General features: G+C 40.1%; 1 protein-coding gene across 1 annotated transcript in view; it reads right to left on the bottom strand.

Moving 5' to 3' along the window:
* MYO10 (myosin X) overlaps positions 1-26,773 on the bottom strand; it is a 159,351-nt gene that overhangs the window by 54,427 nt on the left and 78,151 nt on the right. Inside the window, exons 4-17 of the mRNA XM_058831435.1 lie at positions 18,405-18,592; positions 10,770-10,904; positions 9,648-9,772; positions 8,741-8,754; positions 8,532-8,616; positions 7,761-7,864; positions 5,581-5,710; positions 4,515-4,633; positions 2,782-2,928; positions 2,502-2,602; positions 2,216-2,282; positions 1,150-1,242; positions 351-419; positions 93-175 (exon numbers count right to left, since the gene is read on the bottom strand). Of these exons, the coding sequence (XP_058687418.1) occupies positions 93-175; positions 351-419; positions 1,150-1,242; positions 2,216-2,282; positions 2,502-2,602; positions 2,782-2,928; positions 4,515-4,633; positions 5,581-5,710; positions 7,761-7,864; positions 8,532-8,616; positions 8,741-8,754; positions 9,648-9,772; positions 10,770-10,904; positions 18,405-18,592 (1,460 nt within the window). The remainder of the gene's footprint in view (positions 1-92; positions 176-350; positions 420-1,149; positions 1,243-2,215; positions 2,283-2,501; positions 2,603-2,781; positions 2,929-4,514; positions 4,634-5,580; positions 5,711-7,760; positions 7,865-8,531; positions 8,617-8,740; positions 8,755-9,647; positions 9,773-10,769; positions 10,905-18,404; positions 18,593-26,773) is intronic.

The raw sequence follows: 26,773 nt of genomic DNA, 5'->3' as shown, positions 1-26,773 counted from the left end.
AGCAGGATTAGGTGTTCAGTCCTGGCAGAATTAGTTTATACTAATTAGTTTATAATTTTTTTTTGTCCTTTACAAAAATCACAGAAACTTACCTGCTTTCACGCAACAAGTTCAGGAGATCATCTCTAAAAGTATCTCTGTTCTTCTCCAAGATCCCCCTGACATCATACTGGACCTAGAAGGAAACAGAGCTGGTTCAAACAACAAGCCAAACAGGCACCTCTCACAAGAGTTGTGCTGTAAAAAGTGCTGAGGGAACAGAGTGCTTTAGTTAATTTTGAGCAGCCTTGGGGGAAAATTAAGCTAATGAAAGTTCTGCTTGGAATAATTTCAGCAAATAAAGAAATTACCTCCCCAGCGTAGTGCTTCACTCCAAAGTTGTGAACAGCAACCCTTGGTTTTACATAAAAAGGATTGTTCTAATTGGATGGGGAAAAAAAAGAGAAAAATATTTAGAGGGGGTTGTCACATTATCCTCTCAACCCATACCTAAACAGACCATTGTCTTTCAGTAAACTCCCTGGAAGATTAGTGCTCCAAAAGCAAACAAGCAACTCATGGTAATAGGATTTGTTAGTCTGGGCTGCTTCAAATGCAGTAATAACATATTTATAGCACATAAAAAGGCATTATACTAAACCTGAACCCCATCTGGCAGAATCATCTACAAAAGGCACTTTGAGAGAGAAGGCTCTGTCTCAAACTGGCAGTTATGAAGATTGGTGTATATGCTTGCATCCCAGAAATTGTGTAAAATAATTCCAGTATCACAAATAAAGGTAACACTAATTTGGACAGAGGAAACAGCAAGCTTTCAGTAAATGACATGAAGGTGAATGCTTTATTACATCAAGGGAAATGGAAGATCAGAATAATCTGAGCTACTGCAGGTTGACAGAGCTCTCATTAAGAGTAGAATTTGACTTATTCACCACAACAGAAACCTTTAAGTCAACAGCACCAAGGATATGTTCTTCCAGTAACCAACTCAGCCTTGACAGCAAAGTATATAGATTGCCATGGAAGTAGGATCACCTCCAAAAAAAAGCCTCTAGAACTATGCACCCATATGTTTGAACCATTAATTTCTACCAAAGCAAAGAGATTCTACATAATTTGCACAGAAAATATCAGCAAAACATCACATACAGCATGCTGGGCATTCAACTTCTCCAGTAAGGTGGAGTCAGTAGCTTGAGGAAAATGGCTCTCCTCATTGATGAGTGCCAATAGTCCCAGTTTCTAGAACAGCAAGAGGCAGAAGATGCATTAGTGCACGGATAGACACAGCTGTTGTCCCCAGTTTGGAAAAATCACAAAGTGGGCAAAATAAAGAAAAACAACCTACTGGAAGATTCAGTTCTTCTGATGTGGGCAGTTTTTAGATATATACAGTGACATTGCCGCAGAGTACAACCCCAGCCTCCAAGATGTCAAATGATCAGGAGTCCAAGGAGTTTTTGTAAAACAGCCTTGCAAAAAAGTTTCTTCCATATAATTATCCACCCCAGCTGTTGAACCAATGCAAACTTTTAGCACCCACAGTGCCCAGGGGCAGAGCAAAAGATACAGTTTAACTTCACCCTGCATGAAGCACAACCTCCCTTTCCTTTACATATGCCTCTGTGTAATTTCCTTTGATGTTTCCTACTTCTCATGCTAGAAGAGGTGGTAAACAAAGCAAGCTACCCCTCAGCTAATTAACATGTCCAGCAAACTCCAGGTTGATACAGCCTCTCAGAAAAACATGGTTCCCCAGGTGCACATCTTAATAAGCCACTTTCCAAGGTCTCAGAGCAGCTCCTGAAAAGCCACAGTGCCCTGACTGCAGTCACGTCCTGCCAGCTGGATCCCCTGCCCGCTGCCACTCGCTTCCGTGCTTGTCTGAACTCTTGCAGGCACACACCACCCTGCCACGGAGATAAGCTCACACAGCCTGCCTGTACTGATGGCAAGAGTGAGCAAGAATCAAATGATTCTTTTTAATCATCGCCAAATATTGCTTTTGTGTGTAATCAATCACACATGGAGAAAAGTTGCTGCAAGGAAAAGAGCTCACAGTACAATCCTTAATACAGCCATACATAAAAATAATCTGATTAAAAGTTTAGACATGCAAGATCCACCATGTTCTTTTTATTGACAAATGTTTCAAAGACATATTACCACAGAATAAAAAACTAAAAATAGGTAACAGTATCAAATTCTTTCTTACCTTTTCAATAAGATCCAAACACTCTCCATTGTCTGTCCAGTCAATATCCTCCCAAATTAGTCCTTCCCTAAGGAAAATAAAGTGGGCATTTTTACTGAAATTATTTTAGTTCTCGAAACAGGAGAAGCTGCTGTATTTATCTTGAAAACTACAGCAAAATCAGCTTGCTTTTATAAAATACACAGCTCCAGATAGAGACTTTCAAGGGAAAGTAAGTTAGCTGTGAACTGACTTCAAGTGAATATGATATCGTAAAATTACTTCAAATTTCTCCTCTCTCTCTTACCTGCTGTATTCCAATTGCTCCAAGGAAAAGATGTGCTTGTTGAAATACTCCTGAAGCTTTTCATTTGCATAGTTAATATTAAACTGCTCAAAACGGTTTACCTAAAGAGACAAGACATTTTCAAAAATGCAAACACTTGAAATATTTTACTTTGCAAACAAGGGAATGGGTTAGGTAACAACGTGATTAAAAATCAAGTTCCAGAGAAGATGACAAAAACATGTAAAGCAATAAAGCATAAATATAAGACAATCCATTTGAATAAGCCTTTGAAACCTACCTCAAAATTTTCAAATCCAAATATGTCCAAAATTCCAATAGTCTTGAAGTCTTCCTTGCTCCTGATTCTGCTATTGATTTTCTTAATGACCCATGCAAAACACTGAGAATAAAGTGCCATTGCCATAGAATCTCTGCTGTCTATTGCCTGTGTTAAAGAGGGAATACACAAGACATCAACCACCCTGTGACAGAACTGACCAGACACTGCTGATCAGTGTCCTTAGCACAGCACAAAACAATGTATAATGCAAGCAGCTTCATTCCTATGTAGTTTGGCAGCAACTGGATTAACATTTACAAGGCACCATGATTCAAGCTTTAACAGTTTAACTTAAAACAGCTATATACCTATATGGCTTTAAAATTACATTTCAGGGCTAAAGCATTCAAAAAACTAGGAAATTATAAACTTCAGGTGTGGAGGAAGGAAAGAGAAGTGTAGGAAACAATACCTTAATTCCCCCTTTTCCAGAGGGAAACATAATTTTATACATACCTATTTCTAATTCTCTTCTTGTAAATTATTGTTGGAGTCTGAAATACAGACTGTGTGCCCTTGTTTTTAATGTTTAGTGCTGAGATCCAAGAAAACACTGAATTTCATATAACATGAAATTCATGAGCATGTTTTCATAGTGATACATGAAAACAAATTATAAAGTTAGATAAGAAAGGTAGGTGTGTAGATTAAAAAGTTTCTTAAATCACTGGGTGAAAAAGTAGTTTAGAGAACAGGAGACAAGATGGAGGATTTAGGGTGTTGTCCCTTGTCCCTCCTTCTTTCCTCTTCATGTTCTTCTCCTAGAGGTTTTTGGGTAATAGTTAGCAATTGGATAGAAAATGCCGCAGTGCATCACAGAGGTGATGGGTCATTGGGTCATTAAGAAAAATAATATACGTGTCTAATGTTAATTGGATAAAAATAAGTATAAAGATAAAAGAACTGCGTAGTTCAGGGCCATTTTGTGTATCAGACATGAAGTGTGCCACAAGGCCTTGTTTGTACCATCAGAAGAAAGAAATGTACCAAATTGCAAAGATTAACCTTGTAACCAGCCTGGAGAGACCTGTTAAGTTTTGTAAGGATCCTTCAATAAACACAAGAAACAAGATTCTAACGAGCTCGAGAGTTTACTTCAAATAATGAGAATTGAGATAAGTGGAACTCCCCACGAGGGAGGATCCCAGAAGAATTCAGCCCAGAGAAGGCTGGGAGACTAGAGAAAACCTGTATGTACAGGGAATTCAGCCCAGAGGAGGCTGGGGGATTATAGAAAGCTGTATTTACAGAGAATTGAGCCCAAAGAAGGCCGGGAGACTAAAGAAAAGATATATCCACAGAGAATTGAGCCCAAAGGAGGCAAAGAAAAGAGAGACAGAGGTAACAATTATAAATATATTTCTCCTGAAAATTTTGAAAAAACACCCCCCTGACACAAGTGTCCATAGTGAAAAAAATATCAGCCTACATGTTTAAAATTTGAAAAAAATGGGAAGTAATCAGGATTCATAAGAATAACAAGAGACAAGCTATAAGCCCTGGCCAGAATAATAGAATGGGATCTAAAGAGATTATACCCTTCCCAAAAAAACTAGGTAGTACTTTTGATTACAAAATTCTGATGCATGAGCTAAGCTTCTGTTCTTGAGTGATCAGTGATTTCTCTGGACTTGAAGACTAAGACATCTTTCAAAGACCCTAAAAATATGTCAAAATTGAGGCGCCTTTACCTGTTGTATACTAAGAGGTGTTAGGATTTCTTCTCCCCTGAGTATCATTGACCTCTGAGTCAATGCTTCTGTTAGCTGTGTGGAGTCCAAGCCCAGTAACTCAGCAGATCTACCCAGGGCTGGCAAAGGAGAAAGACAAATACAAATATGTCCTTAAATATATGAAACCAGGAGACCAATTCAGTTTTCTACCATTATTATTATTATTTCTACTACTACTACCACCACAATTTAAGATGCTCCTAAAATGACAGGGATTAGAGATGAAAACACAACTAAAAATTCAAGGATACTGTTTTGCTGCTCATTAAATGGCATAATTATTACAACTGAAGGAAATTAGCCGTAGAAATACATCACAAGTAAGTCACAAATATTTATTTTCCTCTTAATATTCACATGTCAAGAATTCAATCTACTGCTTGCCCTAACACATTTTTCCAGATACAAACAGTAATTGACTCTTTGTCCACATGAATGTAGACATGAATGTTTCTGCTTTGCTTGGGATAATGAGGATAAACCAGTGAAATTTTTCTTCCATGCATACTTTAATTTTCAGTTTTTCTTCAATGTGGTATATAAAGCAGTACATAATGCTACTCTCTAATGCCACATTTAAACAAACATTTAAAATGCCCATCAGCTCAATCTTTAGATACACCAGCACATTCTTTCAGATATGTAATTGAAACATTGAAAGCTCTGAAAAAAAGATACTTTCAGTGGAATTCTTGGTTAGGGAATGTATTTGAGCACTTATGTTTTATCAACTTGAGAATTCTTTGAAGAAAGAACTGGATTCAAATAAATTTCACTACTGTTAATGGAACAAATATGTGCCCAAGATCTTCCCATATTAAGACCTAGCATCCAGCAGCAGATTACTTTGCTTTATCTGTCAAACCCCATCCTTCCAAAGTAACATTTTAATAAACATTTACAGATGTTAAAAAGCAGTAAAACCCCTTCATTGCTTGTCCTTGCTATGTTGAGATATACTAACAATGAATAAGGCTTTCAGAACCCCAAGAAACATTCAGACTCAGATGCACAGCCTTCTCACCTGTTTTAAAGGACACCTGTGCCCCACCAGCAGTGATGAACTCAACGTTTCCCAGATGCAAGATGCCAGCCAAAAGTCTCAGAACTTCTCGTACTTCCTCCCTGCTGAACTCCATCACTTCCATTGCAGTCTGGAATGACAGGTGAACTTCTTCCGTAACGCGCACACAAACTCAAAACTGGGAGGCCTTAGTAAAGCAACTCAGGACTAAAAGACTCGAGTCCATTCCTTTGGGTTTCATCCCAAACTGAATACACTCTAAGGCATCACTGGGACATCTTGGAATATGTAGCATCATTCTGCCCTTAAGAAATTTCATTTTGATGCTGTAATGATGCTGTACTTTGCTTTCAGATTCATCATTAAAATTGTATAAATATTGGAATGACCCACTGAGTTGTGCACCAGATACAATTATTCTTATTTGAATTATTAACTGATTACCTCCTGAATTTTTTTACCAAAATTTTCCTATTGGCCATGTAGGTAACAAGGCATGGGGTAGGAAACATAGCAGCATCTAAGATTTGATCATTTTTGTGCCCAAACATGCACCTTACCAGTGTGGTCTGACAACTTCCAGTAAAACTGAGTAAGAAAGGTATCTATATAAAAAGTGCCAAATTTATGAATAAACAATATGGCAACAATCAAGGCTCAACTACATAAACAAGGAGAAGACCAAATAGCAAATATTAAAAGAAACACTAAAACAAGAGGCACATATGCTTCCCTTCAACACAGAAGGGGTAATTGTATGCCTCTTGAAATGATAGAACTTCCCAAATTCTGGTGTAATATGAGCCTGTCTGATCTGAACCAGATCACAGTTTTGTATCCTTACAGTCAGACTCATCATGTTATAGTCACTGCAGGTGTTCGACAGATGACACATTTTATCTTTTATAAGTCATCCCTTACAAATGGGAAAGCCTCAGACTCATCCCCCAGTTCAAAGCAGGTTGGAAATAATGGTTGAAGGTTTAATTTGTAAAGAACTTTCACAGCAAAAGGGCAGCAGCACTACAAGTTCATCTCCATGCTCAATGTGCTGCCCCTCTCTGTCTCCTACAAAAAAGTTCCCCTTAAGTAACATTTCCAAGACTTACACTGCAGTAAAAACAGGCAAAGGACATGACTGTAACGGGAAAAGACAGGTGAGGATGAGCTGAGGGGGTTTCTGCTCACTTCCTGCTCTGGGAATGCAGTCTGGCAGCCCCTTCTCCTAGCCTGCCCATGCTGCAGGCAGCAGGCAAACATCACCTGCCCAGCTGATTTCATGGGCTGCCTATCCTGGGACAACTAGCATAAATTAAACGTCATGGTAATCAGCTTCAGCATGTGGCTATAATATAGGTAAATTACCAACGTTTCCAACACTTCCTTCTGCCATGCAAGATGAGGGATTTTTACACAGAAAAAAAATCTGCTGAATCCACTACACATTAGTTCATCAGTTTGGAAAAAAGATTAAGATAGCTAAGCAAGAACAGTTTGGTGAAGGGCATAAAGCCAAATGTTTCATCTGATTTTTAAAATCTAGCACACATCACCTCAGTGCTACAATACTCAATTAGCGTGGTCAGTATGGACTAACTGCTGTAGATGTAAGATATAAAGCCATTCAGAGATTCCATCTGGACCCATTTTTTTAATCTGTGCTTATGTTTTCATAACTCTTTTGTGTAAGTTACTCCACACAACAAGTGGATTTCCCAGCTGCAACTTAAAGAGTCACAGGTGCTCTGCTCCCTGTGTGCTGCACTGCAGACTCCACTCAGTAGATGCCACATGATTTGGGCAAAGCTTTCAGACTGAAAAACAGTGAGATACATATATATAATATAAAACAATGCAGGGAAAAGCAAAGGCATGTAAAAATCTTACTGACTTCCCAACAAGTATTCTTTTCATTTCAAAACATTAAGCATTTTACTAAATTACAGAACACTTTGAAACAAAAGTGTAAAAATTAAATACTGGGAGAAAGATAAAGGCATGCTCAAAATGACAGTGAAGCATTTTGAGAAAATTTAAGTCCCTTTAAGATTAATTCCAAAATGAGAGAGCTGCACATGGAGGAAAGCACAAGAAGGCTTTGTACCCTGCTCTGTCAATGGGCCCCACGCACCTGAACTTCCAGCAATTTTTAAGGCAAAAGAACAAGGGAAGCAACTCACAATGACTTCCTTGAAAGAATCTTTGTCACTGATTGTCTTATCCACTATACATCCAGACTGGTTCAGGTAGTGGTAGTTCTCAGGTACAGATAAGTAAAAAGCATCTAATGAGAGAAAAGAGGGTAAGTGAAAAAGAAATACCTAAACAAAAGTACTCCACAAGTTACTACGTTGGAGTTAAACTGTTCGCAATTAATTTGCTCAGAAATTATGACAATGCACAAGACAAGGTTTTATATTAAAATCAGACTGGGGGTTATTTTGCTGGCTTTTGTTTTATTTAGCTGCATAATAGAGTTAACTCTACTTTTTACCATGCAAAGACAGCAGGCCCACAGGGAGATGCTGAGGCAATTTTAGGCAATTTTGCACATATACAATTGGCATTTCTTTTGTTCAGTGGATTTATTCTTTATGGGAAAGGATTAGAACAACCAGAATTATTTATCTTTGTTGCTGTGGAGTTCTTTAGTACCAGCAAAAATATTCAGTTTGAACACAATGAGGCATGTTTGTCCCCAAGTAATTTTCCCATGGCCACAGCAGAAGCAGGGAGGAACACTACTGTCAGCTCAGTGACATACTTCAGCTAAGCATGTTCCTTTATCAACTTGAGCTCAAATTCACACTCCCTGAATCACAACTGAATAAATAACCTATTTCTCAGCTTGGGTTAGTGGGTTTCTGCAGTTAAATTCTCCACTGCTGTCACCACTGCTGACTGCTAGCAGAAAACCACTACAGTTGTGTGACTTGTTCTTTGCCACTCACCTTTCTCTCTCTCTTCTATCCCTGCCAGCAGAGCATAGAATATATGATAATTTCTTTCCCCAGGGTTTTGTCTTACTACACGATTCTGTCAAAGTAAAAAATAGTTTCCACTTAAGTGATCATTTTTAAAGACAATTTTTTTTATCCACAGTTTCAGACAAAAGTTAAATCAAACACAATTAACTGAGCAAAAGCAAACATCAACTTACTTTTTCCAATAAATCTGGAGCCAGCAAGAAAAGCTTCAGTCAAGGAATAAAGTAAAAATCAATTAATGAATCAGCTTTTGATAATCTTCCTTCTTTTATTTGAGGCAATAGGAAGACTATCATGGTCTTGTTTTACAAGCTAAGCCAGTTTCATACAATACACCTACAATAACATAAACAAAGTAGCAATAATGATAATATTGTAGCAGTTCTAGTATCATTGTATCAGCATCTCTTCCATCCCATTAAAACTGGACTTGGCAGATGCTGCATTTTAAATGACTTCTGTTTTCCTTTGCATTTTCCCCCCTAAAGCTTGGAAACAAGCTCAAAAATTATTTTTTTTCCACTGAAAAAGCAGTTTATGTTTAAAACAGCAGGTAGGATCCCCTTGGAATATACCTCATCCCCAGGCCTCTGGTGGAGCTGGATTATAGCCTGATTTTGTCAAATGCAGGACAAATCTGAGGATTTAACCCACCAAGACTCACACTACAGAAATTGAGTACCTCTGCTCTTTCAAGTACTTGTCCAGAGAAGTAAGCAGCTTATCTTTGGATACAGTAATGAGGGAACTGGCTGACAACTCAAGATGTTCCCGAGGACTCCTGAGGCTGTTTTAGCTCATTACATGGGAAATGCACACAAGCCATGTCACGCTAGCGGAAGCAATACAAAGTGCTGCTCCTCCAAGAGTACATACACCCCACACTGCCACAAATACATGTGTGCATGAATTTGGTGTTGCTGCTTCCCCTTCCAACCTACATCAGCTCAGTTTAACTGCATAAATTTCAGGACGAGGTGAAAGGACAAACAAAGGCAAGCCAGTTCTCCCTCAGTCCTCCATCAAGGAGGTACATGGGTGCTTCCCACAAACAGGGGTCAAATCACCAAACGAGGATACAATCCATAATTCTTCCTCCCTGAATGTTTCCTTTCTGACAGATGTTCAGCTGAATAAACTTCCCAAAGCGACTTGAGTTGTTGTTGTAAACAGTCTTTGCATTGCCAAAAGCTTCCATAATTGGACTGTGAAGACAGAGAACGACAGGAGTGTTAACATGTGACCAGCATGCCAACAGCTTCACATGAGGCTGGTGAAAGGAACAGCAGTTTGACAAGCTCCCCTCTGACACTCCCCTCAGCAGCAGCCTACATCCCAGCATTACCATCCATTTAGCAATGGGCATCTCGGTTGCCTAGCAGAAGATGCAAGTATTCATGCAACAGGAAGATAAATTATACTGAACTGCTCTGCATCTGCAGAGTAGTAGCTGCTACTTGCTACTTCCTTTGTAATCACTCAAAAGATGCACACAATTCTCACTGCAGTACTCAAATGACAGAAATAAGAAATCTCAGCACATGCAAATTGCTAGACAGATGTAAGGAGTCCTTGTCCTATGGAAATTAAAAAAAACCAAACTACATCAAGATACAGCGCATACAGCAGAGATGAAGTTAGATAAACTAAAGTAATAGCATCTCAAATTGCCTTTGTTTTTAAATAGTTTAGAACTGTGTCATTTCATGTGAACACCAAGATTTATTTTTTGCTTGCATAGATTGTGTCCAATTTATCTGATGCATTCACTCATCTGTCTTATCAGTTCTCCTTATCCTCCCTTCCCTCAGCATGCTTTTACCACTTGAGTGCTCTATCCTCACCATGCTGTATCTTGTTCTACTGTATCCTCAGGCTACACAAACTGAACCAAAGGTTTCTCCCTCCTATCACCCATTTCCCTTACTCCGATTATCTGAATTCAGCTGCAAATGCAAGCTACCATTAAAGCTTCATCCATTTCAAAACTCTGCATATTTTTGCTTCACTAAGAGATACCACTGTGCTCACAACTCTCTAGAGCAGCCAGGTAATTTTGTTTAATGGAGTATTTCCCTTTGTCCAGTATACATTTTACTGTTCAGTAAACATACACACATTTGATTACATTGCAGGCTCTTATTTCAATGTCCAAGGTTATGTCTTCTGAAAAAATTACCCATATACTGAAAGATCCAATACCTGCTCTCAAGAATAGCTTGCTCCACACAGGAGCTCTTCTCTCTGGAGGACATCTCCAGTGAATGTTGGCTCATTGCAGACAAGAACTTGAGAATCAGCTTAGTGCTCTCCGTCTTACCAGCACCACTTTCGCCACTGAAAGAAGAGAAGGAAATGGTTTGCACAGTCCCAGTGGCCAGTGAAGAAGCCCTCTGGCTGGCCACCCACCCAAACTCTACATTCCTGGAGGTCAGGAGGACTGGGGTGATTAGAAGTGATGGTCAAATGGAGCCAGAACACCCCATTAAACTTCCTGAATATGACATCCAGGGAAAAAAACAAGCTGTCCTTAAGCTTCATACCACTGCTCAGATAGCATTTCAAGGCACTGACTTCATATGTATATACACCTAGGAGGCAATGAAGAGCTCTCTGAAGGCAAACAATTATCCAACACTTCCCATCATCATGTTAAAACAAAGTCACAACAAAGGAATGGCAATGGACCAAACTAAGAATTAAGATGGGAAAGTTTGGGATACATTGCAGCAATCTAGTTAATGAAGGAGCCCTGCTGTGAGGAGGAGGAAGTTAGAGACACCAATGCACATTCTAACACATAAAGGCTACTCGTACAATTAATACTAAAATTCTTAGCAAGCTACATACTCTTTAAACAAACTTTTTATATACCTATTGAAACAAACCAGAAGCATGTGAGTTCAAAATATACAATTTCCATCTCTCATTACCACTGGAGGTATAAAACCTCTCATCACCACCCACAGGAGAACAAAGCTATTTGATAATACTAAATTGATATTTTAAAAACAAACTGTTAACAAGCAGCCCTGCTGATACAAACAGAAGGCAAAATACTCAGTTTCTCTTCAAAACTAACACTCTAAAAATGGGAAAGTTTAGCTTTGGCTCATTTCCCCAGTACCCTTTCCCTCCAATTATATAGCCTAAATACACACTGTGAGCCATTAAAAAATATAACTTGTGTGTAAAATTTGTCTCATTTGCTCACTCTTCATCTACAGTCATAGATTGTATCCTAAGATGTGGCCTAGCTCCTAATTAAACTGTACCTCATTCCAGTTTATTCCCGAAGAAAGAGGGTACATTTTGGTCTTACTTCACCTTTTCCATTGTAGCAAGCAGGAATTCTGCCAGTGACTTTGATGGAGCACAACTGTGGAGCAAGCTTAGATAAATTGACAGTCTTTTGTTGTGCCATTGCAGAGTAATGACCCCACTGATTTTAGCTTACAACATAGTATAATGATGCTTTCTAGTAAAAAATAAAGAAGAAAGGTACACCCAAAAAACCAGCATGACATTTTCCTGCAAATGAATATCAACAATAAAATTAGGGAAGAGACATTCAGAAAACATAATGAGACATCTTCATAACTGCCAATATGTTCCAGTAAGTGTGATTCATCCATTATATTTATACCACATCAAAGAAATTCTGTAGTGTTTTTAATGTAATTTTACCCTTGATGTCTGGCCTTTTCAGATTTTGTCCTGGGGTGACTTTATGATGTTTGTGCCCCAAACTGTCTGCTCTGTTTATGCTGAATATTGAGTTCTGCACCCTTAAGACTGGCTCGGAGAGCAAGGGGAGGAAAGAAGAAGCCTCAGTTTGTGTTCAGAAAGAGCCCTCACTGCCCCACATCCTGCTCCTGGACTGTGTTGTCTGCAGCATGGACAGACAGCAGGACAGAGATCTCCTCTGCTTTTAGTTAGTTCTTAGCTGGCTGAGGCAGAGAAGTTCCCTGGACTGTTTTTTTCCTTTTTTCTTGGAACTGGTCAGCCCTGCTCTGGACTGAACACCCAGCCAAACCCCGGGAGCTCACGCCTGTGGCCCACTGGGGCCTGGGCCTTGGCACTATCCAGTGCAGGAGGGACTGATAAGAGACTGAGTGAGCTGAGCTACACCCCATGAAAAGGACTTTCTGGATTTGCTATCTCTTCAGAACAGCAAGAAGTTTTATTTTTTAATATTATTAATTTTTATGCTTGAAAATAATTTTTTTTTTAAACTTTGCTTGTTAGATGAACAGGTTTTTTCCATTTTTCTCCAAGGAAATACTTTCCCAAACCAGTTGGGGAAATGGCCATTTGAATCTCCTTTCTAGAGGAACCCCTTTGGAAGTTTCCTCCAAAATTTGCCCTAAACCAGGACAGTACTCCTTCCCTTTCTCTTTGCAGGCCCTCACTCACTCATCTCTTCTGCCCAAGAAGCAAATACTTGGTATTCCTGCATTCAATACTCACCATAAAAAAAAACATTTCTACTGGTAGTTTTGAGAGCTTCACAAACCCTTGCATTATTCTTGTCTAGTGCAATAAATCATCATGTGATACATACCTCTTCCTGCCTAATTCTCTCCCTCTGAGCCATGCATATAGCTCAATAGCAGGCACAAGGTGACATCACCACTTTCACTGATACCATCCTTCCTCTGCCCCCACTCACTGTCCCTTGATCTGGAGAATCCGCAGTTCTGTGGAAGCTGAAAGTTACCCCACCGTAACTGAGAGCCATTCTACAAGTGAGATATTCTAAGCCAATGGAAAAATATCTCCTGCACCTCTCTCTGGTATAGCAGGTGTTATGCAAAATTACATGCTCTTGTTTTTTTCTTAGAAGAGGAGAGACTCAGAACTGGTTCGGTTCTGAACCTGCCCAGTGTCCTATTCTGATAGTTGCCAGTTGGAGATGCCCGCGGAAGATATATGATTATATCCCTTCTGTGTTCTTCCAGCTTCCAGTTATTTGCTGTTCAGAGGTTTCCTGATCTAAACCTGGCTTTTATGTCTTGTAACCCTCAGTGTACTTATCTTCTTTGAGTTTCTAGCCATACTCCCTTAAAAAGCAAATGGTCTTGTTGTTTTCAGATTGACCTCCTATTAGCTTGATACCTCTCAGGTCTCATGGTGGAAGGAGAAACCAATAATTCATCCTGGTGCTCTTTCTGCTGTGCATGACTTGATGGTTAGTGCCCCAACTTCAAGGTGCCTGTCTCCATTAGCTATTTCCCATGTTATACTTTTTTATTACTTTTTAAAATTTTCCTCTTGGAAACACCTTCAGCTCCACAAAATCTAAAGGATGCGTTGACACAATGTTCTCTACGCATTTAGTAGTAACCACTCCATTCTATTCACTTTTACCATTACATGAGATCAGTCTTTCAGAGTCCTTAAAAAGTTTGTGCCTACAAGGTCAATAAAGGGGTGAATTATTTAGAGCAACCTTTCCAGAACCTTTCCAGCCCATGAGTTTAAGTGCTCAGCTTGTTCCACATCACTACATTCAGGACTGTGAACATATTAAGTCTGACAGCAGACCAGAAGGCCTCCACTCAGAAGATTTTTAGACTTTCTCCATGTCTCTCACTTGTTCTATGCAGGGCTGAGGGCACAGCAGCCTGGACTTGTGACCACCACAGTGTAAAAAGGGGTCACTGAGAGTGACTCCTCATTCTGAAGGACATAACACTAAATCATTTCCCTGTTCTGTCTGGGAAAGAGACAGAACAGTCTGCAATAGGTGCTAATTGCTGGCACACCAAGGCACTGCTCCATGAGCACCTCTGGAACCCCTAACCCAGCTCCCAAGGGCCAAATGACCAGAAGCCCCACATGGGGAAAGAGTCCAGGAAGGTCAAAGGGTGAGACATGAACTGAGACATGTAGCCAGCACATGCCTTGACCCTACCTCCTCTTGGAATTTCTATCAGCGGAACACTGCTGGAACCAGGAGTGGTAGCTACACTTGTCCTTTTCTGTGTCTTTTCTGCCTTCTTATCTTTCTCTTTCTTCCTCTAATTCCCTCTTCTCAGAGCTCTGAGTAACTTAAAATTGGATGAGCTTAGAGTTTGCAAAGTTAAAGGGTGAGGTTAATGCTTTGAGAAGTGTTTTATGTTGATGGAATGCTGCTCTAAACCTTTGAAAAAGTTCTCTGATTTTCTAAAGTTGCCAGTCTTTTGTTGTTTTGACCCCTTGAGAATATCTTGTCAGTATTTCTCCCATGCGTCTGAGTGTGAACAACCGTAAATCCTTTTGAGAGTCTCGTCAAGTGAGGTTTTTGGGGCCCTACAGTCTGCTGCCTTTATAACCCCAAGACAGACAAAAACAGGTCCCTTCAGCAAATATACTTCATCAAATGCACATCTGAACTTTGGTGTGCCAGTCTCACAAGGACATCACACCCATCACAGGTCTGGGTCTCATATAAAGGGTTTGGTTTGTATTGATTTTCAAGCTGAAAAACAACAACACGAAGTTTCAGGCCATCAGATAATAACAGAGAGAACAAATTATTAGCAAACAGTGATTTCCCACTCATGGCACTGACTTGATTGTCATACAGAGCAATGTTTTGGGAGTGCTCTGATCAACTGCGATTTTCTTTGAGGAAAGAGCATGCGTTTGCTTCTGCACAGACTAGATCACCTTACACAGAGCAGCAAAGAAACCCCAAACCAAACCAAACCTAAAGATATTTTCCTATTCTTGTAATAAAGGCATGGAGGTTTGAACTTGGTCTCAATTTGTGAACTTCTTTTAATCATGAGGAAGCTCAGCCCCTTTCCTACACCAGAACAAGCTGTTTGGCTATTGCTCAAATTAGATGGACTTCCTTCATGTTCCTGAGGCACCCAGCTGAAAAATCAGAAGATAGAAGACATTTTTAACAAAGTGGACTTTTTCCCCTCCTGTTTTAAATGAAACTGGGCCCTGCAGTAATGGTTCAGACCAACAACAAACTGAGAATTCATTGATGCAGATGTTTATGTCTACAGAAAAACTCTAGCTTTTTAGCCCGTGAGAGTTAAAACACCATTTCACAACTATGTAAACACACCAGTCGTGTACAGCTTCTTCAGTGTGCCATTCTGTTGACATTTTAGGCTGCAAAGTCCTTTTTAAGCAGCATTATCGTGAATTAATGACTGTTACACACACCAGTAAATAAGCATTTTGGGTGATCCGATTTATCATCTCTTCTGTATTTCCTTCCTGTTCACGTCTGACCTGGATGGTCATATTGGAAAAAATGGTCGCACGTTTAAATTATATTCTGATTTTTTCTAATTTGTGTTCTGCAATTCACCCTCTCACCCTACCCCAGCAAGAAAAATATCCCAATATTAATATTTCAAACCACTATAAGCTTTTTCACAGGTTTTTGAACCCAAAGCATGAAGAAAGCAGCTCCAAACCAAAGCTGAGCTAACTCTGGGGGCCAGCAGAGGGCACTTCAAGTCCAGAGGATCATCAGCATTCCCAGCCCCTTCCTTTGTGGGGCTGTTACAATTTGCTGCTGAGGCCAGGAGCAGCTCAAACTGCCTATCAGAAATGTGAGACCTACCCGAGTAATTCCCTCATTTTAACTACTGTGTTTTCAAGATACAAGAGAATTTATCTCTTTATCATCTCTCACATTAAATGCAAGATCAGAATATTTGTCTGAATTCAAACACTAAAGAGCCTCACTTGGCTACTTTCTTTTTCAAATGCTAGTAGTAACCAAGAAAGTTACAGTGACAGTACAGTGACTTAATGCAACATCTAATTCCAAGCCGGTAAAAGATGCAGAAATGACCAGGATGCTGAATTTGCCAAGCACACTCTTCTACCTCCACTTCCTATGCTCTAAACTAGGTATGTGACAACAGGGACTTTCCTAAACTGTAGGAAGGCCATGGAAACCTTCAGTAATTTTATAAAATCCTATTCCAAGTCCTTCACAGAGCAGATAATGCTCTTTTAGGAAAGCAGATTGGGCATTCAATTTTTTTTTTTAATCTGAATTGCATGTTTCCTCAATTTCTGTAGTAACAAGATACCCTTATACCATCTGAAACACAGAACTTACACAAATCACTATTTCAATCCATGACCACAGCAAACACTTTTAAAAGGGATTCCTAATACAAAACTTCTCCATATTATGGCTTATCTGTACCAAAGCACATGGTTTACAGAGCACAGAGTGCTGAAGGCTCCCCTGGAACATCACAGACTTCTGCTTATGTCCATTTTAGGACATAACCTCCCTTCCTCTTGGCAGCTTGTGAGGAACTGGAATGAAAGGTAAAATACTGAGGCTAGTACAAAATGACAAAAATACCAATGGCCACCAGAAATTGTTTTGGTCCCTAAATTTGTGTAAACAGGCTGTTCACAAGTAACTGCCTGGCAATAAAAAACAAACTCATGACTTGAGGCTACCTATCATCACATGACAAAGATCTCCATAAATTTAATTTTTGCTTGGACTCTTACCTGAACTCATCTTTATATGTACAGAAGTATGTATTAAGCAATAAGAAGGATAAATACAGTTAATGAAAGCTAAAAAAACACATTTCAGCTTTGTGTCATTGCAAAGCAGAACCTGCCTAGAGGCAAAGGCAGGTAGGCACTGTGACCTGAGAGCCTGCAGAAAGTTGCAAGCAGGCCTGGCTATGATGCAGCTAATCCACATTTCTAACAGCAGCTTGGGTGCTGAACTACATACACCAAATCCCCCTCTTATCCATGAAGCCTTGCAACCTGGGCCATAATCTGAAATGTCAGTAGAAACTGCCTATTGCAAAAGGCGCTGCTCTCACTCTGTCCCACCATCTGCCCCATGCTCTAGTCAGTCCCAGCACCACAAGGGCTCCTTGGGAGGTCAGGAGACAGCCAAAATCATGTCAGCTTGTGCCTGAAGAGCTCTACACATGTAACCTCATGGTGCAGGAAGGTGACAGCAAGTAGGCCTAATCACACAAATGTTGTGAAGGCAAGGGAGGAGAGGGAGGGGAAACACAAGGTCTCTTACCCCCCTGAGCATCACCCCCTGCCCGGAGCCCGGTAGCTGATGTGATGCTGCAGTGACCTGCTCCTCCCTATCTGGTGGGCCAGACTTTGGTTTCCCTGCCTGTGTGTGAGCCAACACAGCTGAGCTGTCAGGCTGGGGAATGGGAAAAGAGCTGGCTGCATTTTCAGCTCTTCTGGAGCCAGAAGGAAGGAGGAGCTGAAAGCAGTGAAAAGCTATTGAAATGCCAACTGCTCCATAACGCACACTCGGCCAGAGCCAGATCCTGAATACCAGCGACACAGTGGTTCAAACGGGAAGCTATTAAATCACCATTAAATTAAAGCACAACAAGATTAAGTAAGGAAGATTAATCAGGCAGAATTAAGTGGCTGAAATGTGGAGGGGTTTCTCTTTTGCTATTCTTATTTACTGCATATCTCAAGAACTGGTAGGTTAACTTTTTCTTTTTCTCTCCATACAGAATCAGGGTCTAGTAGTGACAAACTACTGCACAGAGATGTTTAAACTGGTGGAAAAACACTTAGGGTAACATTTGATGTGTGAAGACCAAAAAAATGCACAAAAATAGAGTATATTCTTTTTACTAAATATAATTGTAAGATGCATTAAAAAAACTAATGTTTTGTTAGAGGTGCACAGAATGACACAAAACAATTTCAGAACTCTCTTGAAACTGTGCTGTTTTATAAGTCTGCTTTCTTTCAGAGTTCTCCTCATGTGGCCAGCAGCCATGCTCCCACATCCCCTTGAAGGGCTCCCCATCAGGGGTACCCAAAGCAGCAGCAGCAGCAGCAGCCAGCACTCACCTGATGAGGATACACTGGTTGTCGTGGCGCTTCCAGAGGCAGCGGTAGCACTCGTTGGCCACAGCGAAGATGTGGGGCGTGATCTCTCCCATGTGGTGCTTGCTGTATCGCTCCATAGCGGCGCAGTCATACAGTCCCGGGATGCTCTTGTAGGGGTTCACGGAGGCAACTATCGAACCAATGTAGGTCTGCAAGCACACAGCACCCCCCAGAGCTGTTACCATGTATGGGGTGGAACAGATTAACGCTCTTCTCAAATGATAGAAAAAAAATACATGTTTGCAAAACCGTAACAATCCTTTGGATAAAAGTGGCCACTAATTTTCCCTGATTTCTTCCTTTCAAGAAAAGCAACAAAAGGGTGAAAGTTGTTCCCACCTCTGTCATGTTCTTAGGCTTACCCCACCTATAACACTGAGCTTATTGACTACAAATCCCTGCCTTAATGCTGCTTACAGCTGCATGGTAATGCCTATCAGCACTGGCCTACAGCTGCCTCTCATGTGTCCTTAGAGACTTGCTGAAACCCAAGTAACTCAGCCCAAAGTAACAGTGGAAAAGTCTGTATTTCCATGTAGAGAATCCAAGTCCTTCTCTGCCACTCACTTTTAAAACAGAAGTATCAGGCATTATGGTAGACACTAGAACCATTATATTTAGAATAGCAGGCTCTAAGAAAAATGTGTGAAGCGGCAGATGCTCCAAAAACACTGACTTTCTGCCACATTTTTAATATTAGTTGGATGCAGAACAGCAGCTGGCAAGTCATTAATTTCTATCCCACTGCAATTAGAGAGCACATCAGTTAAAACCACCCAGGTAGCAGCTTATGCCCATTCCCATTGCCTTAACTCATTAGGCTGTGGTAACCTGATCATCTGCAACAGTCTGTTCACAATGCTGTTCAATTTCTCTCTCACCCTCTATCCACTTCAATATATTTTTCTAATAAAATCACATTAAATGAGGTAGGAGATAACATTAAGCATGCTATCTCCAGAGTTTCTGGGGCATGTGAAATTAATTAACACAGTGTATGGCATGTGCAGTGTTACTGCTGCAATACCAATTTCATTTTGTTAAACACCCTTCATGCGGTGAAGCTGACACCTGGCTTCAACAGCCCAGCTCTGGACTGGTGAAGACCCAGGCTGGGCAGCCTCCAGCCCTGTAACACAGCCCCGCGTACAGATGCCTCACCAGCAGTCAACCCTCTCATCGCTGACAGGAACCAGCTGTGGAGCTGACAGCAGGACTGGGGCTCTCTTCATCTCCACAGCACCCTAACCAGAGGTGGATGGATAAGGGGAGCAGCATCTTGCAAACCACCGAAAGGCAGCCCCACGTGCTCCTCCTGCAGCCTCCTTCTCCAAGACAGGGCATTCACTAAGACAAAGGGACCATCAGTTCCCAAATACTTTCCTTTCCCCTCTGTCTCTTTTGCAGCGTTTGCAGCCCGCAGCATCTACCTGCCTCCCTCTTTTTCTCCTTAATTAACATGCAATTATCGCTGTGTATCAGCTCTCCTTTCTCACTGTTACCCTGCTGCTAAAGTCCCCATTATCCACCTGTTCACCCTCCATCAGGCCCGACACAAATTGCAGCTTTGAGCTCTTGCTAAGGGAACTGCAGTGGTGTCCTTGAAATCATGACAATTGTATTAGAAGTAAGGAGAATATCCCTCCGCACTGTATCTCTAGTACCTTTTACAGAGAGGTGAATTTTCAATGTGTTTTATAACACCACCCCTCCCACTCCCACCCCATGCTGTGCAAGAGCTCAGAAGATTTCATCTAGAGGAGAGATACCATTTCAACATGAGATCGTATCGCAGGGCAATTACAGCATAGAGACAACAGCTTAATTTCCTAGGATCATCCCCTCTTGGATTTTTAAATAAGTAATAAGTAACAAGGAAGGCTCTGAAAACAAACTTCCTCTGTTTGATACATATTTTAGCACAAATTGCACATGGAAAAAATTTAAGAGACTTCTTTTTCTAATTACATGACTGCAGTACAAGTATGACAAATAAAAGAGGCTACTACAGATCTTCCTCTTTCCCTTATTAAAGTCTGGCTGAAGTCTTTGGAAAAGAGTAACTTGAGGCATGCCATCACAACAGATGCCATGGCAAAGATGAAGATACAAAAATCCCCATGAAACATGATACCATCTAACTTCATAAGTAAATAATCACTCTATAGCTTCTGCAAGATTCAGTACCTGACAGAAAAATAACCCCACAATAAAGCACTGGCAAAACTGCATCACCACAGTCTACACATTGTGACTTTTCTTGCTTCTGTGCTAAACAGTAAATACTAGAAGAAGTGACAGCAGTTCACTTCTGCATACACTCATTTAAAATGGGGCAGTCTTTCACATGACTTAAGCGCAGTTTTTTTTTTTAAAGTGACAGAAAGACTTCCAGAATATTAGTCATAACTGTGAATTATAAAAGTTTATTAAATAAAGTGAGCTGGATTCATTGCCTTGTAATTCAATAAGCTATAATAGAAAAATGGGTGGTGTATTATGGCAATAAAAGAAACCCAGTGAACTGCAGAAACGATACTGATGAAAACAATTTCTAAATCACCTCATGGAGTAATGCTTAGGACATGTCACTGTTTAAAAAAATTCCTTCTCTCTTTTTCTTTCATCAAAAACGTGAAGAACCACAACCTCTACTGATAAAGGTTCCAGTCTTCTGGTGCTTTACGTATGTACTACCTGCAAAGTCAGGACAAGTTAAATGCATGCACAAACTGCCACCGAATTATAATGGCATGTGACAGAACAAACTCAGGACTTCAAAATACGATTTCCTCATCCCAAGGCACAATCAGGAAAAAAGTATCTTCTTCACAGACACAGTGTATCACATTTATCACCTACCAGATGTCACAGTCCAACCCAGGGGTAGCTACAACCAGCTTAGTCTGCACAGACTAAGATGTTGGCTGGCACAAGCAAAACTTCTGCCTTTACCCAAGGTAGTTCAGCAAACTATCAATGGGCTGAAGCAGCACTGTTATTAAAAAATATTCAATTATTTTAGAAGTTCACACTGAAAGACAAATCTTCCAGAAGTCTTTGTAAATTGCCTCTGGGATACTCAACTGCAGCAAGATCTGCTGCTGCAAGCATCATGTCCTACATCACTTCCAGGCTTATTACTTATCCCATCCAGTACCTATCATAAGGTCTTACTAGTAGCAGTATTTTATAAGCAGTAGATAATAGACTCTACCCTGGCAGCTCTAAGAGCCACAAAATTAGGGATCTGGGGGAGGGGGATACATGTAGTCCCATGAAGAATGCTCCCAATTTCACAGAATCACAGAATGGCCTGGGTTGGAAGGAGAGCAAAGATCATGTAGTTCCAACACCTCTGTCATGGGCAGGAACACCTTCCACTAGAGCAGATTTCTCAATGTCCCATCCAATGTGGCCTTTAACACTTCCAGAGATGGGGCATCCACAGCTTCTCCAAGCAGACAGTTCCAGTGTCCCCACCCTCATAACAACAATGAATTTCTTCCTAATATCTAGCATAAACATACTCTCCTTCAGTGTGAAGCCATTCCCTCTTGTCCTGTCAGTACATGCCCCTGTAAAAAGTCCCTCTCAATCTTTCTTGTAGGCTCCTCCACTTGCCCTTCCTTGGGGATGCTGAGCAGCCACACAACACAACCCCTTTCCCGCAGGGCAGACCTTCTGGTTTGGCAAATACAAGCATCTTAGCAGCAGGTTAAACCAGTGCAAAAATACACAAAAAATGAAGGACTGCTCAGTGGATGTGTGTTTTCTCCTGAACACAATTTCTGCACCAGCCATCATCATATAACAAATTAAGTGGGTTAGCAGTCAAAAGCAGGATCTCTAAATACTGTATTATGGCAACATCACAAAGCAGGTGAAATTTCAGAAAAGGTATTTTCACACAAGAATTACACTTCCACTTTTCTCGTAAGACAGTTATCTAAATTTTTGTTTTGTTCTTTGTAGTTTCTAATCTTATTCTAGAAGACAATAATTATTTATTTTAATGAAAGCAATCCAAAGAAATTATGAATAGGATAAATACTGCCAGAGCACTAGCAAGCAGACAGGAGAGTTCTGAAGATTTCCAGTTGAAATAGTTTGAGAGTTTTTTCAGTGATATACTGTGAGAACTTGCGTTAGAAGTGACCCCTCAAATCCATGGCAATGAACAGGACAGTTTACCATTCTCTGTTATATGACTGACTCAACGCTCCAGACAGAACCAGACACAAACTCCTGAACTACTTTGGTACAGACTAATCCAGCAACAACATGTTATCAGATCACTGCTGATGTATTTATTTAAACCAAAGAATAAATTAAGGTTGGGTTACTCAGCCTGAATCCCAGTGCAGCACTTTGATTACTGTATTAGAGGTTGGGTTCCTTTTGCACTTTCAAACTTTTCCTGGAATTTTACATTGTTAATTCATCTCCTAAAACAATTTCACTCACAAGCCACAGACGCTTCTGCTCGCCCTTTCAGCAAAAAGGAAAAACAAGATTGTTTGCTGATCCTCTACAAGGACTTTAAAAATTAGAAGTTCCAATCCTATCTTCTCAGCTAGACATTGAGTAAGGCTAGACAAAATGAAAGATGTACAGCTCACAAAGACTGCTGATACCCACAGAAATACTCTAGCAAAACTATATTTAGTCAGAGTAGTCCTGTCCATCATGAGACTGTGTTTGTTGTTTTTTTAATAGACACAATCAATTTATTATAGTTTGATGCCAAAAAATCTAAATGACATACAAGATTTTATTGATCCAAATACACTTTAGTGTATTTTACACTTAGAATTACAAGGAAAAAGTTTGCAGTGTATGAACAAAATACAGTTTGAAATGTCTTACTTTCCCATGTAGGAAAGGCTTTCAGACTAAAAGACAAAAAAGTAGAGTAAGGAATTTCCCCCTCAATTATTTTTTCAGATTCTCTATGATGAAAAAGCAATGAAAAAGAAAACTGTCCTAATGGAAGACCATTATAAAACATGGGCTATAAAACAAACATACTGAATACACCAGAGCCACCCTGCTTTTCATCTTTTGCCCTTCACTGATGCTTTTTAGAATTTTGGGGTATATCTTTTCAGGTTTGTTCCATATCCAGCAACCATACAACTTCTGCTTCTTCCCTTTTACGTCAAAACTTCTCCAGAATAACTTTTCTGTTTCTGAGGATCCTTGATGATATCTGTGTTCTACCCAAGTTTGTTTTTCCCATGTAAGGTCATTAAATTTATTCTACACTGCTTCTCTCATGACCTTTCACCCTCTACCCCAAGATGTCCCTCTGTACTTCACATCTGACACATCCCACATCTGTACTTCTAGCATCTGAGACATCCCAGTCTTCCTGCTTTCATAAATAAATAAATAAAAAGGAAGCAGGAAAGGACACACACTTCTTTGAGGCTTTCCATATCTCATGCTACAGGGAAAGTGGGAAAGAGAAGGCAAAAGCAGACTGGAGGGGTCTGCTGAAGCACATCATGCACTACTCCTGAACTAAATCTTTGATCAACAATCTCAACAGAAATGAAAACGGCTTGCGCTATAAAAACAGGCATGAGAAGACTGCATTACTCTATTTCTTTCTATCATTGTGTTTCTTTACTACCTCCAAAAATCAAAATATTCTTCACAGTTTGGAAGAGACGCTGGAATAGATCAAATACAGATGTTAAGATGTTTTGTTACAGATACATACATTAATATTGAGAAAAAGGACTTTGTCCAACTCTCTTAAGAGCACTTTTGAGACTCTGTTTTAGAACATGAAAAATATATGTTATTACAGAAAGAACAGCATGTTTACTGATGCCTCAAAAAATATGTTTCTGAATAATTTTTGAACAACTCCTGATTTTCCTGGAGTCCCTTAAGGATCTGATTCTTTGTCTGAAAAGTAATTTTTTTTTTTTTATGGGGTATTGGTATCAACCTGCCAATTTTTTCCACAAGTATTACTTTCTGGGCTTACCCTTAATATACAGGAAACTTCAAATTAAACTGCAGTACAACTGGGTCACCACAAAGCTACTTCTATGTTACTTTTATAAAAAGCATGGGAAAAGATTTTTATCACCATACAACCTCTGCATCACACTTTTAAATCATCACAGCTACAAGAATATTACCAAATAACAAAACCAGTGCTTTCACAGAACATGCAGTGGCAGGCAACTTTTAAAAGACCACAAAATAGCCATCAAACTTCATTACGTTTTCAACACCAAATTTTAAGGTGTCAGGATGAAAAATCTGGGAACAGAAGAGTTTGCTCCATAATGCAGATATGGCCTTTGTGGTTCAGAGCTCTCAGGTGAAAGGATTGATGGTAATCAGTGATGAGTTTATTCTGTGGCAAAGACACCCAAACATCTACCACATACACATCAGCAGAAAAAGGAGAAAGATGGCTGGGACACATTTTGGTGTGCTTTTTAGGGGAGGCAGAAGAAGGGGTGAAGGTATGCCATAAAGAGGATGTAATTAACGCCCTCATTCATGGCAGGACCTCAATTTATCCTCACTGTGGTAAGTATACCCTGTCTTTTAGCTAGTCCCATGCTAATTTCAGTGGGACAGAATCCAGTTGTCTCATATCTGAAGCAAAGCTTCTTTCTTAAAAACCATAATTAAAGTGAAGTACTAAACTACAATTTTAATTTTTTTTAAAACTACATGTTTTAGATGTTTTTAACCAATCAAACAATTTCTAAGATGGAAATGCCATACTCTATAATCATCTTTACATGCTCGGGCTCCTGCAGTCCTCACCATGGTGACTCATGGTGAACTTCGAACAGCCCAAATTCACATCAGCTTTGCTTTTCTGTGTATCTGTGTTCCTAGTCAATGCACTCAACATTATGACCCCTAAACTGTCCTTTTTTCTTCTTAAGGTCGGTTGTAGGACTGATTGCAGAATGAGCTGTTTGTAAATACACAGGTCACACTACAAATAAAAGAGTTAGCACCCATAGGAGGGGACCTTTAGAAGGGAACCAGAACATGACATGGAATGTCACTAGAAAGATCAGCTACCTATAGCCAAGATGCACCTTCTACATGTTCTCCTTGTAGCTGTTTTTGGAAAGTGTTTTCTCACACAGCTCAACAGCACTTTCCAATGATGTCCTCCAGTCCATGATGGAAACTGCAGCAGCCTCTCCTACCAACCACTTCCCGATGGCCTTTTCTCCTTCTGTGCTGAGCACAGATTGGATCTAAGGCATAACAGACCAAGGCCTTTTCAAAGCCAGGCTTTATGCTTGATTCCACCAGAACAGTTCCCATGCAGATTTTGGAATAGTTTTGGATTATTTTACAATGTAATTTCAGATGATCACAGCCAACTGTTGGGCAACAGGACACCCTCTTAGATGACTGGATTGACCCTTCAATCCAGCTAATGTGATTTAAGCTTCCCTTGGTGCAACAGTATTAAGCAATGTCCTGTTCCCAAGCCTCTCCAAGGGCAAAGGCTGCGCTATCTCTTCAGCAAAAAAGTTGGACTTTGTAACCCAGCTACCTTAACTTCTACACTAAAAAATCCTTCCAGTCCCTACAGCTTCAATCTCGCACATTCATTGTGCCTCTGTCCTAGGACAGTTAAATTTAACTGTCTAGGTCTGTTTCTTAAGGGTTAAAAACTGGGTTTGGTTGCCTTAGTTGCCAATGTAAATATCCAAAACTGCCTGGAGACAGACACCTTTCTGCTTCCACAGAAGGCTCAGACATGGTGAAGACCTCTCCACCTGGTTAAGAGATACATTCAATGCTTAATCTCATCTTCTTTTTCTCTTAATTTTCTCCTACTGGACAGATTATTCCATTACTCCAGGAAACACTACAAGTGTTATCCTCAATCCACAAAAAAATCCAATCCAGTTAGGAAGTATGAAACCAGTATAAAGAAAGGTTGATAAAAGAGCACTGTTACAGCCAAAGGTAAAAACCCATCAGCAGATAATAACACATATCAGACAGATATTTTTCCTTCTTAAAGATATTCACAGGTTCCTGGCACGTTTTCTCCTATATAAAAAGCACCGACTCTCCTTGTTTTTACTGTACTTTTTTGCTGACTAATACAATGCAATCTCTGCCATGCAGCAGTCCTATCTACTGGGTCAGAATAATGGTCTTTTGTACAGTTTTCATATAAACAGTTACTGAAGAATTTATCTTTTCACCATTGCCAAGCAGATAGAGGCAGTGACCTCCTGAACACAAACACGATTGATCAGAACAAGACATTGATTTTTGTTATTTTCATGGGCTGCAATACATGTGAAGTTAAGTTT

Source organism: Poecile atricapillus, chromosome 2 (assembly GCF_030490865.1).
Source record: "Poecile atricapillus isolate bPoeAtr1 chromosome 2, bPoeAtr1.hap1, whole genome shotgun sequence".
Taxonomy (NCBI): domain Eukaryota; kingdom Metazoa; phylum Chordata; class Aves; order Passeriformes; family Paridae; genus Poecile; species Poecile atricapillus.
The sequence above is the reverse complement of the archived record's forward strand: the minus strand, read 5'-3'. Positions and strand labels throughout refer to the sequence as shown.